Source organism: Aquarana catesbeiana, linkage group LG12 (genome assembly GCF_042186555.1).
Source record: "Aquarana catesbeiana isolate 2022-GZ linkage group LG12, ASM4218655v1, whole genome shotgun sequence".
In the NCBI taxonomy this organism is placed as follows: domain Eukaryota; kingdom Metazoa; phylum Chordata; class Amphibia; order Anura; family Ranidae; genus Aquarana; species Aquarana catesbeiana.
In genome coordinates, this window is record NC_133335.1 from 81,987,832 (window position 1) to 82,004,839 (window position 17,008).

The 17,008-nt window shown below is 43.7% G+C and overlaps 1 protein-coding gene across 1 annotated transcript in view; it reads left to right on the top strand.

The window, feature by feature from the left end:
• The window catches only part of ITGB4 (integrin subunit beta 4), a gene marked incomplete in the record, with an annotated part of 126,861 nt that overhangs the window by 93,220 nt on the left and 16,633 nt on the right, over positions 1 to 17,008 (top strand). The window contains 8 exon segments of the mRNA XM_073608132.1: positions 2,542 to 2,690; positions 2,971 to 3,151; positions 3,275 to 3,412; positions 6,044 to 6,226; positions 6,988 to 7,119; positions 7,380 to 7,607; positions 11,432 to 11,596; positions 16,216 to 16,356. Coding sequence (XP_073464233.1) covers positions 2,542 to 2,690; positions 2,971 to 3,151; positions 3,275 to 3,412; positions 6,044 to 6,226; positions 6,988 to 7,119; positions 7,380 to 7,607; positions 11,432 to 11,596; positions 16,216 to 16,356 — 1,317 coding nt within the window.

A 17,008-nucleotide genomic window follows, 5' to 3' on the forward strand; every position in this document is an offset into this window, starting at 1 on the left:
TTTTGCGCGTCCGAATTGCATACAGACGAACGCATTTTCTGATAGGAACTTTTTCCGACCGAAAAATCGAGAACATGCTCTCGATCTTTTGCTGGCTGGAATTCTGCCAGCAAAAGTCTGATGGAGCATACACACGGTCGCAATTTCCGACACAAAAGCTCTCATCGGACTTTTGCTGGTAGAATTTCCACTCGTGTGTACGGGGCATGAGGGTAATAGTTAGCATTTTTCTTCCTCCAAACACGCCAAGTCGATTTAATGCCAAAGAGTTCAAATTTGGTCTCATCTGACCACAGCACTTTCTCCCAATCCTTCTCTGAATCATTTTGATGTTCATTGATAAACTTCAGACGGGCCTGTACATGTGCCTTCTTGAGGAGGGGGACTTTGGTGGCGTATTGTGTTGCCAATGGTTTGTTTGATGACTGTGTTTGATGACTGTGGGCCTTGAGATCATACATAAGCTCCTACCGTGCAGTTCTGGGCTGATTCCTCACTTTTCTCATGATCATCCTTACCCCATAAGGTGAAATCTTGTATGGAGCTCCAGACGGAGGGCGATAGAGCAATTATTCACAAATGGAAGAAATACAAAATAACCATCAAACAGTTGTCTCCTTCTCGCCAAGCTTCTTCCTGATAGTCTTGTAGCCCATTACAGCCTTGTGCAGGTCTACAATCTTGTACCTGACATCCTTTGACAGCTCTTTGGTCTTGCCCATTATGGGGAGGTATGAATGAGGTATGTGGCGTCATGCATGATGTGATGTTTCAGGCAGGGGCGTAACTAGAAATAGCAGGGCCCCATAGCAAAATGTTGTATGGGGCCCCCCCTGCAAACAGCCCCCCCCCCACAGCTGCCCTAGTGTCAATGCAGCGTGACCTGTGCCCCATGCAGCGTGACCTGTGCCCCATGCAGCGTGACCTGTGCCCCATGCAGCGTGACCTGTGCCCCATGCAGCGTGACCTGTGCCCCATGCAGCGTGACCTGTGCCCCATGCAGCGTGACCTGTGCCCCATGCAGCGTGACCAGTGCCCCATGCAGCGTGACCAGTGCCCCATGCAGCGTGACCAGTGCCCCATGCAGCGTGACCTGTGCCCCATGCAGCGTGACCAGTGCCCCATGCAGCGTGACCAGTGCCCCATGCAGCGTGACCAGTGCCCCATGCAGCGTGACCTGTGCCCCATGCAGCGTTGCCTGTGCCCAATACAGCCTGGTCTGCCTGTGCCCCATACAGCCTCACCTGTGCAGAGGAAGAGGCAAGCCACCCGGATCAGCAGAGAGCAGGATTGCCCGCTGTAATAGCTTTCATTTGAATTTCCCGTCTTCCCGTCATCTGTCTATCAAAGGCGCCGGGCCAAGAGGTGGAACTATGTGACGTGAGCCCCGGAAACACTGGAAGTTCTAATGAAAGCTATTACATCGGGCAATTCAGCTCTCTGCTGATCCGGGTGGCTTGCCTCTTCCTCTGCACAGGTGAGGCTGTATGGGGCACAGGCAGACCAGGCTGTATTGGGCACAGTCAACGCTATATTGGGCAAAGGTCATGCTGCATTGGGCACAGGTCACAGCTTGCCTCTTCCTCTCCTCTCTCTTCCCCTGGCTGGGAGACTGTGCCGGCGGTGCTCTCATCCTCACTGGGCCCCACTTGGCTGCGGGCCCCATAGCGCCCGCATGGGTCGCTATGGTGGTAGTTACGCCCCCTGGTTTCAGGGTATTATTACTCTGCGCAACACATCAGGCATCATACCGCAGGATGAATGTAATTTATTTGTATGCTTGGAACGGTATTGTTATGTAGTGTATTTATACGCTGCGTCGCAGTACAGAGTGGAATGTACCCTGTTGAAGTATGTGTTTTTTGTATATTTTCTTGCAAAATAAAGTATACATTTTCAACCAAGAAAAAATTATGGTGAGGTATGAATGGAAGAAAGAGATTCTGTGGACAAGTGTCTTTCTTTTGTACACGTAACGAGTTGTTAGGAGCATCTTCCTAAATTGACTAATCTGTATACCACGTGAGCACATACTGTAACCAGTCTGTGGGAGCCAGAATTATTTTTGGTTGGTAGGGGATCAAATACTTATTTTACTTGCTGAACTGCAACTGAATTTATAACATTTGTGTCATGTGGTTTTTTTCTGGATTTTTGGTTGATATTCTGTCTCTATCATTTAATATACACATATGATAAAAATGATAGAACCTTCAGTTCTTTGTAAGTGGGGAAACGTCTAAAATCTGCAGGGGATTATATAATAATACACTGTGTGTATGTATTTATATAATTATATAATTATATATATATATATATATAATTATATATAATATATATAGGGGATTATATAATAATACACTGTGTGTGTATGTGTGTATATATATATATATATATATATATATATATATATATATATATATATATATATATATATATATATATATATATATATATATATATATATATATATAATTTGAACAAAGCTATTAAATACCCCTCTCATCTATGATATCCTTCCTACCTCCAATTTACCAACAGAGGTTGTGGATAAGGTAATATCTGAGCAATCCCTACAGTCTCCACATGGCAAGATCGGTGCCCCCATCAACCTTAATGCCCAGGCGATCAGTGCTAGGAAAATCCGACTCAACTGGATACCCCCATCTGGAAAACCAGCTGGGTACAAGGTAAGCACCTCTGTCGTCTATCCTGGGAGATGTGATCATGTTACTTTTGTAATGCTGTATTAAATTGATTTGTGTGATGTACTGATTCCATATTCCATGCTTTTTTTATTGTGTATACTTTTTTAGTGTTATCAGGTCCTTTAAAGCAAAGTTGTTACCACACTGATCCACTCATACAGGGCAAAGCAACTCATGGTTCACCTTCCAACCATTGTTATGTTAGAAATATTAGTTTGCCTCCTAGAAAACAGAATATATGATGATGGTGATCTTTGTCTAGGTGCGGTATTGGATTCAAGGAGACTCAGAGTCAGATGCTACTGTTATGGACACAAAGGTACCTACAGCCGATCTAGTCAATCTGTACCCTTACTGTGACTATGAGATGCGAGTGTGTGCCTACAATACGCAGGAGGAGGGGCCTTATTCAGATATCGTGACATGCCAGACCCCTGAGGATGGTAAGCATTATTACTGTGTTTGAGTTTTTTTCTGAAAAGGGTCTTTCTGTTTCATGACAAATGATGGAGATTACTGGTTGCTTGTGAATAAGCTCATTCCCCATCCACTTTTATCTTCCACAGTTCCAAGTGAACCAGGCCGGCTGGCTTTTAATGTCATTTCCAGCACCGTGACTCAACTGAGCTGGGCAGAGCCTGCAGAGACCAATGGCAATATCACAGCATATGAAGTTAACTATGGCATGGTCAATGAGGATAACCGTGAGTGTCTGCCAATTATTTACCTACTCACTGTCTTCTGTCCAGGGGCGGACTGACAACTCATGGGGCCCCCGGACAATAGGAGATTATGGGGCCCCCGGGCAATAGGAGAAGATTATGGGTCCCCCGGGCAATAGGAGATTATGGGGCCCCAGGCAATAGGAGATTATGGGGCCCCCAGGCAATAGATTATGGGGCCAAACAGTATACATACACACACATACAGTATACACACACAGACACACAATATACACACACAGTATACACACACAGAATACACATACACACACTGAAAAAGTACTGGAGAGGCGGGGCAGCTATAATCTTGGGATATTTTTTAAAACACAGATTTTTACATACTGTCCCTGGTTTTATTGAGGCTGGCAACAATGATGGGGCCCCTTAGTGGCATGGGGCCCTCGGGCAGTGCCCGAGTGCCCGAATGGTCAGTCCGCCCCTGCTTCTGTCTTTATTTATATTATTTATGTAGCTGTAGACAGGTGAACCATGTTGCCTGTTCAGCATAGAGCTGTGTTCTAGAATAAGGTTGTCCTATTGAGACAGTTGATTGGGGAACACAGTAATAGTGGGTATAGGAATAAGTGTGCCCATCTTTACGTATGCATAAAAATATATGTAAGAATTACACTGGTGATTTGGTTGAAGGCATAAGTTACATAGATATAGTTCCTCAGGTTAAGTATGTTATGTAATGGCAAATGAGGCCTTATATTTCTGTATAGGCAGTTGCAGTCATGGCCTAAAGTGTAAGGGCCACTGGAGAGCCACCCACAGATCATATTCATAAATTTCAGTAATCCATTATTGTGTATAGCCTACTACCCTGCCTTCCACTTCTCAACCTCAGTCCTCAAGTAGCCCCAACAGGCCATGTTTTGGGAACTTCCCTTAGATAAAATGGCTCTTATCAATACCATGTCATTGATATTTAAATCAGCTGTGTAAAGTAAAGGAAAACCCGAAAACATGGCCCATTGGGGGTACTTGAGGACTGGGGTTAAGAACCACTGGAATAGGCACTGCTCACTTACAGGTCACCTCACCCACCCTGGATCTACTTAAAACGCAATTGCTAGATGAGTAAGGCAATAGTTTGCCCCATTCTTTTAGTTGTCAGGTCTAGGTTTTCTGAGGTATATATATATATATATATATATATATATATATATATATATATATATATATATATATATATATATATATAATGCAGCAGGCTAGTCCATTTTGCTGAAATTTAATTGCAGCAACTCAAAATGGTACTTGGTAGTTTGTATGGCCCCCACATGCTTGTATGCATGCCTGACAACATCGGGGCATGGTCCTAATGAGACGATGGATGTGTCCTGGGGTATTTCCTCCCAGATCTGGACCAGGGCATCGCTGAGCTCCTGAAGACACTGAGGTGCAACCTGGCGGCGTCAGATGGACCAAAACATAATGTACATAATGTCCCAGAGGTGTTCTATTGGATTTAGGTCAGGCGAGTGTGGAGGCCATTCAATGATATCAATTCCTTCATCCTCCAGGAACTGGCTGCATACTCTCACCACATGAGGCCAGGCATTGTTGTGCACTAGGAGGAAGCCAGGACCCACTGCACCAGCGTAGGGTCTCACAATGGGTCCAAGGATTTCATCCCGATACCTAATGGCGGTCAGGGTGTCATTGTCTAGCCTGTAGAGGTCTGTGCGTTCCTCCATCGATATGCCTCCCCAGACCATTACTGACCCACCACAAACCAGTCACGCTGAATGATGTTACAGGCAGCATAACGTTCTCCATGGCTTCTCCAGATCCTTTCACATCTGTTCAGGTGAACCTGCTCTCATCTGTGAAAAGCACAGGGTGCCAGTGCTTGAACTGCCAATTCTGGTGTTCAATGGCAAATGCGAATTGAGCTCCACGGTGCCAGGCAGTGAGCACAGAGCACACTAGAGGACATCAGGCCCTCAGGCCACCCTCATGAAGTCTGTTTCTGATTGGTCAGAGACATTCACACCAGTGGCCTGCTGGAGGTCATTTTATAGGTCTCTGGCAGTGCTCATCATGTTCCGCCTTGCCCAAAGAAGCAGTTACCGGTCCTGCTGATAGATTAAGGACCTTCTATGGCCCTGTCCAGCTCTCCTAGAGTAACTGTCTCCTGGAACCTCCTCAATGCTCTTGAGGCTCTGCTGGGAGATGCAGCAAACCTCTTGGCAATGGCACATATTGATGTGCCATCCTGGAGGAGTTAGACTGCCTATGCAACCTCTATAGGGTCCAGGTATCGCCCCATGCTACCATTAGTGACACTGACCCTAGCCAAAGGCAAAACTAGTGAAAAACATTCAGCAAAGATGAGTAGGGAAAAAAATGGCATTGGACTCCACCTGTAAAACTATTCCTGTTTTGGAGGTTGTCTCATTGTTGCCCATCTAGTGCACCTGTTGTTAATTTTATTAACACCAAAGCAGCTGAAACGAATTAACAACCCCCTCTGCTACTTAACTGACCAGGTCAATATCCCAGGAGTTTAATTTACTTGATGCTATGCTCTGATTAAAAAGTGTTCCTTTAATTTTTTTGAGCAGTGTTTAAATGCTGTATACTCATACTTTGTATTTTGGGCAGAACCCATCGGACCCATGAAGAAAGTTCAGATCAATGGTCCAAAGAAGCGAATGGTACTCATTGAGAATCTACGGGAGTCTCAGCCATACAGATACACTGTGAAAGCCTGTAATAGCGCTGGCTGGGGACCAGAGAGAGAGGCTTCCATGAACCTTGCAACCCAACCAACTCGTCCAATGTCCAGTAAGTACATACAAAGCTGATGTGATCAATAGCACACTACAAAATACAAAGGTTACAATCTTGTGTAATAGTATTGCAGCATTTGTGAGGTTGAGGCTACCACACATGACATTGTTAGGTCTGAGCGGCTTGAAGGAAATGTATAGTGGTTCAGTACTTTATTTCTTTATTGTGGTCAGGAGTAATAAAAAAAAAAAATTGAAAGTTTTCTTTTTTTAATTCAGGTAAATATGACATTGTATTTTTATATTGAGCATATTTGAGCCAGCAGGTGGTGCTGTAGGCATCTTTCATGTTTTCTAGGCTCAGTATTTGCTTCTTTGATTTAAAATCCAATTGTTTATTGAATTCAATAGGGCAAGTTGAAATGTACAAATACAGGTTGATTTGCATTGCAATGACTCAAAGTAGTACCTCAAGACAAGTAGTGCATGTGGTGCTGTACCTTTAGTTACCCACAGTTATCTGGGAATTTGTCATTACAAATTAATAGTACAAAGCATACTCCATATAAAACACCTGTACTAAGCAAAACACCAGGCAAACGGCTAAATGCAGAAGAAATTTTACCTGTCAGATTAATTGTATTTCTGTTGATGCGGTTCTGACATTTACAGTACCCATCACACAGCACTGTCTGGCAGGATAGGAGACCTGTCTACAGTTTCCTTTTAACATTTGTACATTTGGTGGTACTTTCATTCAAAAATACTTAGTTTTGTGAGAACTGCTTTTGTAATTCTCACTGCTGTTACTTGCAGTTCCTATTATTCCGGATATTCCAATTATTGACGCAGAGGGTGGAGAGGATTATGACAGCTATCTCATGTACAGTACAGATGTGCTGCGATCTCCAGTGGGAAGCAAGAGACCCAGTGTGTCTGATGAATCAGGTAAGTAGATCCCTTTTATAATAACATATAGCTTAGTGGGAAGGGTGGATATTTATAACAGTCCAGACCTGCCTGCTGCTGATGTTGTCTCATTAATTCTACTTCATAAAGACCAGACAACAGGTTTTAGTTACATAGTGCAGTCTCAGTCTGCCGGCTGTTAGCAACACACTGTCCCCTCTACTTACAATTTATATTTCCCACCCACCCTTTTCCTTTAAATGTTTGCCCCCCATCTAAGTCACCCCTGTCCCTTGAAGGCCGGCGCTGGAAGTACGTCCCCCTCCTGGGCTCAGGACTGGATCTACGTCACATCACATGGAAGCTCCCTGAAGAGGTCATCCCACGACTGTCCGTCAGCAGTGCTATGTCCACCGACACAGAGAGCCTCCAGGACCAAGTGGACAGTGGCAGTTCCTTGGTGAGGAGAGGGACCATGCGTGCTCCATCAACAGCAGAAGATAACACCAAGATGGCGGGGGTGTCAGGTATTGTATGTTTGCCTCCCTTCCCTCACCCCCCTCCCATCAGTGTAAAGTGCTAACAGCCTGCAGTTGCATGATTGTCTTGTCTGCAATTGTAATCAGTATGGTGACTTAATTCATGGATATTGGGACTATCAGCTGAACTTCTGTTCTGGAAATACTTTTCTGCTTATGCTAATGTACACTGCGTACATACAGTACATAAAACAATATACACTATGTAGCAGAATCTCTGACCTCTTCCAGTCTAATGCGAACCTTCAAAGCCAAAGATAGCTGACATCCTTCAATATGTGGTGGGTTGTGAGGCATAGTGGGTACAATGGTGGTAAAAGTCATTGGGCACCAGACACTTCTTGGATGTAAAAGAGGTTTCATTTCTTTGACAGTCCTTTTTATATTTTGCAAGGGAAAGAGGGTTAGGGCCAGGACACCCTTAAGTAGTTGCAATTTCAAATGGCAGACTCAAACTTCAACAGGAGGACAGCCGTACAGGGAAAGGCCCCAGCAAGGTGCCACTTCTGCATGTGCAGGATTGCTGTCTCCTTTGGCAACAGTACTTAAACAGTTCCTAACTCAAAGTAACAGTTCTCTCAGCTGTACTACAACCCCTCCTTGTAGTTTTTCAGCCCCTTGAGCTCCTAGTCTCTCACTGGACTCTCTGATTCACTGACTCTGAATCCCGTGAGCTCCTCAAGGCTTTTGCGGTGGTATCTCCCTCAAGTGTCACCCACACTTCCCTGCTGGGTCCCTAGCTTGGCACTTCGGATACCTTGGCACTTCGGATACCTTCACCCCTGCTGACCAGCTCGGTCCCTAGCTTGGCCCACAAGGCTGCTCTGCAAGCGTCACCTCTGCTGGTTGGGTCCCTGACTTTTGATCACCGCCTGAAGTTTCCCGATTCTACACCGTGCCTGTTCGGTGAGAATATTGCTCTGGTACTTGCTTCAGTTACTGACTGTAGTCCCTGGTAAAGGCGATTGGTCCCTTAGTGGCGACAGCTTCCCTTCTACCTCTGACCACGACAAGTTCTATGGCCGGCAGAACTGTCACTTTTTGTTGCACTGCAAGCCGCAGTCCCAACCCTGCGCTGCCCTCTTACTTCTGGATAGGCCCTCACACAACCTGGCAGCCTGATGTCTCCGGAATAGGCCCAATCTCCACCCTAGCAGCCCGGGGCAGACGACACACATCCACCCAGATGGCGGTCTGGGTGGCACATAAGACCCTGGATCACCTGACCTCACCCGAATATAAATATATATAATATGCTCTCCCATTAGGCCAAGGGATTCAACAAAATCCCTGCCCATCGGCTGAGATACCCCATATCCCCATAACCTGAATTTGAGTTGTCCCTTTCAATCTGATACCTCCAAGTGCCCGGCCACCTGGTGGTAGAAGAGGAAAGTACAACCAGGCCAAACTTAGGGAGAAGTCGATGGATCCCTAGTAATTAACTACAGTAGCTACTCCTAACAAGGAATTTGGCAAGGAGCTCCCTGACTTAACCCCAGGGCGCTACAACTATATGGCCAAATATATGTGAACACCTACCACTCCTATATTATGTGACCAAATGTGTGCAGACATCCCTCCAAATCATCGGGTTAGGTGTTTCCAGTGAAGGATACTGTTAATGCTACAGCATACTAAGACATTTAAGACTCTTCTGCATATCCAAACTAGTGACACTGAATGACTGTTCTCCTGTGCACAAAGATAGCTCCATAAAAACATGATTTGTGAGGAGCTCTACTGGCCTTCAGAGTCCTAACCTCAACCCAACTGAACGCCTCCAGGAAGAATTGGAATGCTGATTGTGAGTCAGGACTTCTCATCTAACATCAGTAACTGACCTTACAAATGCTCTTTTTGGGCACAGTTCTTACGCACACACTCCAAAATCTTCTTGAAAGCCTTCCCTGAAGAGTTAAGACTGTTTTCGCTGTGAGGGGACATGGAATAGGACTCCATTTTAATGCAAATGGTTTTGGATTGGGATGTCCAACAGGCTTGTATAGGCAGGGTGGTCAGGTCAGATATCCACATATTTTAGCCATATATTGTATATTGTTTTACATATACACATTTCAGCTTATACTGCATGAAGAAAATATATTTTGTGGCTTTTCTGCCCTATATGGACAAGAAAGTTTAGAAAAATCAAATGTTTTAAGAGAACAGTTTTTATATCAAATTTGACTAATTTAAACAGTATTAGCAGAACAGTAGCAGTGAGATAGAGGCGTATGGACATTCATACAATTCCAAAAATTATACAGGCATGGGAATTTTTGTCATGCAGTATAATAATTGCTTGAAATATGGTGGATGATCATGTCTTTTCCTTGCTAGGCTATGGTTTACAGCAGGGGTCAGCAACCTTTTTCCACTTAAGGGCCAGATTCAATGTATGTGAATGCATGGAGGGCCGCATTCACCTGCTAATAAATGAATATATAATATAACACAGCCCCCGCACCTCTGGCCCCCTTTACATTACACAGCCCCCTGCACCTCTGGACCCCTTTACATTACACAGCCCTCTGGACCCATTTACATTACACAGCCCCCCGCACCTCTGGACCCCTTTACATTACACAGCCCCCCGCACCTCTGAACCCCTTTACATTACACAGCTTCTCTCTGCATATTACCCAGCCCCAGCTGTGTAAGCACAGAGGGATGGAGCACTTTAAATTTTTTTTTTCACACTGTCCCTTTAAAAAAAAAAATTCTGATCACTTTTATTGCTGTCAGAAGCATCCCTTGTGACAGTAATAGGCAGTGACAGGTACTCCTTTTTTTTTTTTTTTGTAATGAAATGTGTGTGTGTGTGTGTGTGTGTGTGTGTGTGTGTGTGTGTGTGTGTGTGTGTGTGTGTGTATGTGTGTATATATATATATATATATATATATATATATATATATATATATATATATATATATATATATATATATATATATATATATATATATATTATGAAAAATTGTGCAATGGCACTATATGAAGAGTGCTGATCAACTTATGATGGGTAAATTGACACAAATCAATCTACATGTGTGACAACAGCCAAAGCACTTACCTTTATTGTAGTACACGGTACCCCAAAATATTCGAAATACGTTAAGTAAAACTAAATGCATTTTTTTAACAATGCACTATGAGTGATGCACATCTGTGAAGAGGCTGAGAACACAAAAATGTATAAAAAGGTAAAAAAAAAAAAATAGAGCATACATACTGTAATTGTTACAAAAGCCATTCTCTTTATGTTGCAATATTTGGCCATATATTGGACAAAACCTGTAACCATGACAGCCATGGGGGAATTTTGTATCATTCGTGTACAGAAATGCGATGTTCTACCCATATGGTTGACTCACTGATATTCCCATCAGTTTTTCTCTTTTTACACCCCTGAGATGTGACTATAGCAGACCCCACAACTTAGCAGTCAGGAAGTAACTGGAAGTAATGCTATGTCATTAAGTTGGATACAATTCTATTCCCTATTTCCCAAATGTACCCAGGCAGTGAAGGAATATTCATGATAGATGAGAGTGTACAGACTATCTGGGAGTAACTAAGCAACAATCAACCAAAACTTTTTTCATGTGCTGCCATTGACATCAATGGGCCCCGTAACACACTTTGATACATCAACAGACAACACACTATAATGCATCACACGGATTTGAACTATCACCCTTTAAAACAATGGCTGACCTGTGTACATGCAAATATCTGTGTTATTATGACACATAGATGTCCTAAGACTTCGATGAAGCACACATCATTAAATTCCTTCTCTGTTATTTTAGAACAATTCCTTAATGGGCGCATGGACTTTTCTTTCCCCGGATCCGTAAGCAGCCTGACTCGTACAGGAACTCTTGGCTACCAACAACTTAATCCTAGCGTGCACCAAGAAACATACAGGTTTGGCAGTACCAGTTCTCAGCACACAACTGTCCTTTCAGGACATGGTAAGTAATGTCATTACTAAGGCACTAAGGCCTATGATTTCCTTTTTGTCCTCTTCTTTCACATTTACTTTATACCATTTTCATCCATTCTTCTTTCTAGTGCAACCTATATACTCTGTGTTGTCAACTGAAATCATTACTTTCTCAATGTCTGACTTCTACTGCATTAATTTACTCTTCCATATTCCAAACTCTGCCAGTCAAAGTGGAGAAAAGTGTATGCCTATTAAAAATTAGAATAATGCATAAAACCCAAGTGTATTTACTCTGGAACAAAAAATACTGGAGGTGTTATCCCAGAATTCAGATAATAACTTTCGTTTGCTAGTATTAAATGGCCGGTAAAATTGATGGAAGCCATTTTTAACGTGAACTTGTGCACATAAAAAGTATTTACATGTTCTGAACAATAATTAAAAGTACTTTAACCACTTGCCTACTTGGCACTTTCACCCCCTTCCTGCCCAGGCCAATTTTCAGCTTTCAGCGCTGTCGCGTTTTGAATGACAATTGCACGTTCATGCAACACTGTACTCATATCCAATTTTTATCATTTTTTCACACAGAGAGCTTTTTTTTGGTGGTATTTAATCACCACTGGGGTTTTTTATTTTTTGCTAAACAAAGACCAAAAATTTTCAAAAAATAAACGGTTTTCTTTGTTTCTGTTATAAAATTTTGCAAACATGTAATTTTTCTCCTTCACTGATGTGTGATAATGAGGTTGCACTGATAGGGGTCACTGATGGACACCGATAGGCGTCACTGATGGGCATTGATGGCACTGATGAGGCGGCAATGATATGCTGCCCTGATGGGCACTGATTTGCAGCACTGATTGGCATCACTGATGGCCACTGATAGGCAGCACTGACTATTAGGACACTGTCATCAGTGCCCTGATGATCAGTGCAGATGTCCCCTTTCACACAAGCCGGTTACCTGCTCTCTCCTCTCCTCATGCCGTGCAAGCATGAGGAAAGAAATGCAGATAACTGCCAAGTGTGTTTACATCATAATCAGCTTTGATTGGATACAGCTGATTACGTGGTAAAGAGCCGCTGATTGGCTCTTTACCCCAATCTGTGATCGCTGTGTCCAGAGGACACAGCGATCACATAGCATGCCGTGGCGGATGCTGTCATGGGAGGACGTCTTATGATGCCCTCCCAGAACTGGCCGACCGCGCGGTAGCCGTCATTTTGCTATATGGTTAGAACAAGTCTTTATTTACCTCTGTAGTTAAAGGCATTGTGGAGAAATTCGTCTTCAAATTCACAACAGAAGCACTAAAATCTTCTATTACTTTTGGAACAGAGGCTTGGCAGCCTGTCAGCTTTCTGATGTAAACATGCAGCAGGTGTTTCCAGGCCTTTATAAATGGACTAAACCTGACTTTAGAGTCTTCCTTGTAATCTTTGCAGATGGATTACTTCACAGTACAAGCAGCTAGATGGGTCCGGGGGGGCTTGTTTTAAAGCTTTTTCTATTGAGAATACTTTAACTGATTTTCATTTTTAAAGTATATGTAAACCCAAAGTGTATTTTTCAATATGTTTGGCATTGTCTTACTGTGTAAAGCAATCTTAATCAAATCATTTTTGTGAATCTATTGCAAAGATTATTGCCTGAAAAACCTGAAAGTAAGAGAAATTCCGGCTGCAGGCTGCCAACACTGGGGCACTGCCTCTCGGTTAGCAGCTTTGTTATTGGCCAGTTAGATGGCACCTTCAGTGGGCCCTTGGGCTGCCTATTAGGTAATAGATAACAGGTAGGCAGCCCAAGGGCCAACTGATGGAGCGTACATGGCAGGCTGACAATGCTGCTGTTATTTGCTTGAGAGGCAATGGATTCGCATTGTCAGCCTGCAACAGGAAGTACTAATACAAGCAACATCTCCAGGTAAAAAATATTGCAACAGATTCGCGAAAAAATAATTTTGATTTATACAGCTTTATTTGGTGAGACATGATGCAATACTGAAAAACAGATTTCAAGTGTACATACCTGTACACTTTTAAGAGATGCTGTCATTTTGCTCACCCAGGATAAAAAGGCAGTGAAGGGTTAATTTACTAAAACCGGAGAGCACAAAATCTGGTGCAGCTGTACACAGAAACCAATCAGCTTTTGCACTCTCCAGTTTTAGTAAATTTACCCCAGTGTCTCTTGATAACTGACCCCCCCCCCCCCCCCCCCCTACAGATCCACATTGCCTTGCTGCCTCCCACCCTGAATGGGAAAAGTGACAGTGTCTCTTTAAATAAAAGTGAAAACTTGATGCCAGCATTATACACTTTAGGGTCATTTCACACCAGGAATCGCACAGGAACACGCCGTGCATTCCTGTACTATTCACATGCAGTTCTGTGTGGGATGCAGAACACCAAAATTAGTGCATGCATTACTTTTGCAAACTCATTGCAACCGCATTGCATGCTACTTCTGTACCATGCAATCTGGTATGGGCAAAGGCAATGCGTTTAGGGTGTCATTAACTTAACATTTGTTTTTTGAGGGTAGAGATCTAGCTGGACTGACTCGATCGGTCACTGTTTGTAGACAGGAGGTCAAAGGGGCAGATAGGAAGGGTTTTCTTCCAAGCCGCCCAGCTTTTTTGAGAGGATAGTGGGCCCTGTTGGGGGCCTGGGCTGCTACCTCGGGGTGCGGCCTGACAGTCGCTTCCGTATGTGATCCAGATAAGCGGCTAGTAAAGGAGCACCCGGAGTCTAGTAGAAGTAAATATAAAAATGTTTTAATGAGAGTCCTATCATCTGTGCTCTCAATAAAACTACTTTTCTTGATTAATTTAATGTGGACACCCGCTGCAGATCACAACTGCAGTGTGTTTTGAACGCGGTTTGGGAAACATGCACGGAACGTGGGTTTCCCACCCCACATTCTGGTGTAAACTGAACCTAATATCTAATCGCCTTCTTATACCTCACGGGAACTCTTTTGTTGAGATATTTTTGTTTGATTTTTCTGGCTCTGCACTGTCACTCTGGGTCTCAGTGGTGGCTGGTGCTGTATATTTTTGGGGGGGCGGCAAACAAGACACCGGTCACCAACCCCATCCCCCCCTCGGGTCGGTCCGTCGCTCGCTCTTCCATCCCCTGCTCTTGCATCCCCCCACCAGCCCAGCACTTGCCCCATCTAGCAGCTTTGGCTCCTTCCTGCGTCTCCTCTTCCTCGCCTCCTCAGCAGCTTCACCCTGCGCCCCCGGCTTCATAGCAGCTTCGTCCTTGGCGGCTTCCCTACCCCTCCTTCCCTCGGCGGGCAATACGATCGCTTCTCCTCTCGGCCAATCGGGTCTTTAGACCGGCTTCATGATTGGCCGGGAAGAAAACAAGGAAGACAATAGCGAATATTGATTTGCTATTGTCACACAACTGGGTGGGGTCAATGCACAGTGCTCTGCGCCCCAAGCCCACCCTTTTTTGAAGCCAATTAGAGCCTCAGGTTCTAAGCTTGTGCTTCAAAAAAAAAAAAACCCCATTGAAATCCATGTGTCCGGCGCCCTGCATGTATATTAGGGGCTGGACGAATGGATTAGGGGGGCGGCACCTCTGCACCCTGTATAGATGGGCCGCCACTGGTGGTCATTATGTTGAGGTCCCACTTTCCCTTTCAGATTCTTTTTTTTTTTTTTTTTCAACAGTAAAAAACTTTATTGAAAATTTTCAAAAGCACAATACAGACATAGCTGAAGTACTATACATTAGTGCAATACAGGCAAAGAGGTAGAATCTGTATGAACTTCACAGAAGGTATACTGCAGTGACAAAATCAGGACATAAAAACTCTTGGCGCATACCATCTGAATGGAAAAGCCTTTAAGGCACACAAAAGAAGGGGGGGAAGAGAGAAAGAGATGGTCAATTGGAGTTCAACCATGCAGACCAAATTATATTGTATTTGGCAGGGCAGCCTCTGCTCATGTATGTCAGTTGGTATATGGGGAGTGCAGATCTAATAGCTGAGCACCAATCACAGTAAGAAAGTGGGGGTGGAAAGTTTCCATTTAAGGAGAATTGCTCTTTTGGCATAGTAGGAGATAGAACAGCAGTTTAACGTGTTTAGAGGGAATATAAATATAGAGGGAATCATAGATGCTTAACAACAAAACAATGGGAACCAGAACCAGCAATAATTTCAGTGCCAAAGCTAATCGGGACATAATTTGCTTCCAGTAATCGAGAATCAAAGGGCAGCTCCACACCATATTGTTTCATTTATATTATGAAGAATGGGGGCACTGGAATAAGTAGACGTGAAAACCCCAAATTTCCAGTAAGATAGGAATTGTTGTAGGGAGATGTCATTACTGGGGTATCTAAGATATGTCAGGAGCTCATCCATCGGGGACCACCATCACATTTGAGTGTACCGACTGTAAAAAAAAGAAATTTACTGATGCCAATCAATTTTCCTTTGGGAATTACTAAAAAATGATTCCTAGTCTTATACAAATCTGAATCTAGAAAATCTGAAAATTTTACTTGTATTGCATTTCCACTATGTCTTTTGCTCTGCATCCTTACTGTGACATCTCTCATTCTACTGTTCCTGGGTCTTGTATCTTACTTACAGTCTTCTTTTCACTACCCTTTATGCAGAACGGGTTGGTGGAGGGTCCCTGCCTCCCACAATGGAGAGACGTGGTAGACACTTTGTTGGGGCAAAGGTGAAGGGTTACCATGCATTCCGGGACACAATAACCATGCCTGACAGTCGTAGAGGGCCACATATGGTGATAGGTACCATGGAAACGTGTCACCCTCATGCTGATTGGTCATTGCTTTCCATGGATGCTTAATCCCATTGTCATTGTTCAACCCTGATCAGTCATATTCAACCTACCTGGTAAAGACCGTGTTGCTTTATGTAGTAGTACCAAATGATGATTCCCCCCCCCCCCCCCCAGAGGCTGGCACCTTTATTTTTTCAGGCATCATCCAGGGGTCAACATCTTATTCCTAGACTAAGATGATGGGCTGTATGTGACAGTCATGTAAATCCTGGTGCCTGTACAGTAGAGTTTACATTCTTGGCTGTCTGTATAGCTCACAGATAGGAGACTGAGGAAATGCTTCCTCCTAGTTGTATCACACCGATAACATAATTTTCCCAGACTGCACTTCTCAGGCCTAGGCAGAGTCACCAAGGGCCACTTTTTAATGATACAAGGTACAGTGTTAAAACAAATCATACAGACCTGTGAAATTACTAAAAGGTCTACTTTAAGTCAAGTAGTATCGGTAAATCTTACAATTCTTCCCCCATACATTGGGAAAAAGCAGGACAAGGGCTCCAAGGCTTTTAGCAACTTAATTGGAATGGTTATCTGTGCAAAACAATGGAGTAAATGTACTCTAGGTTTCACCTTTGTGAAGTGAGCATTCCAAAACT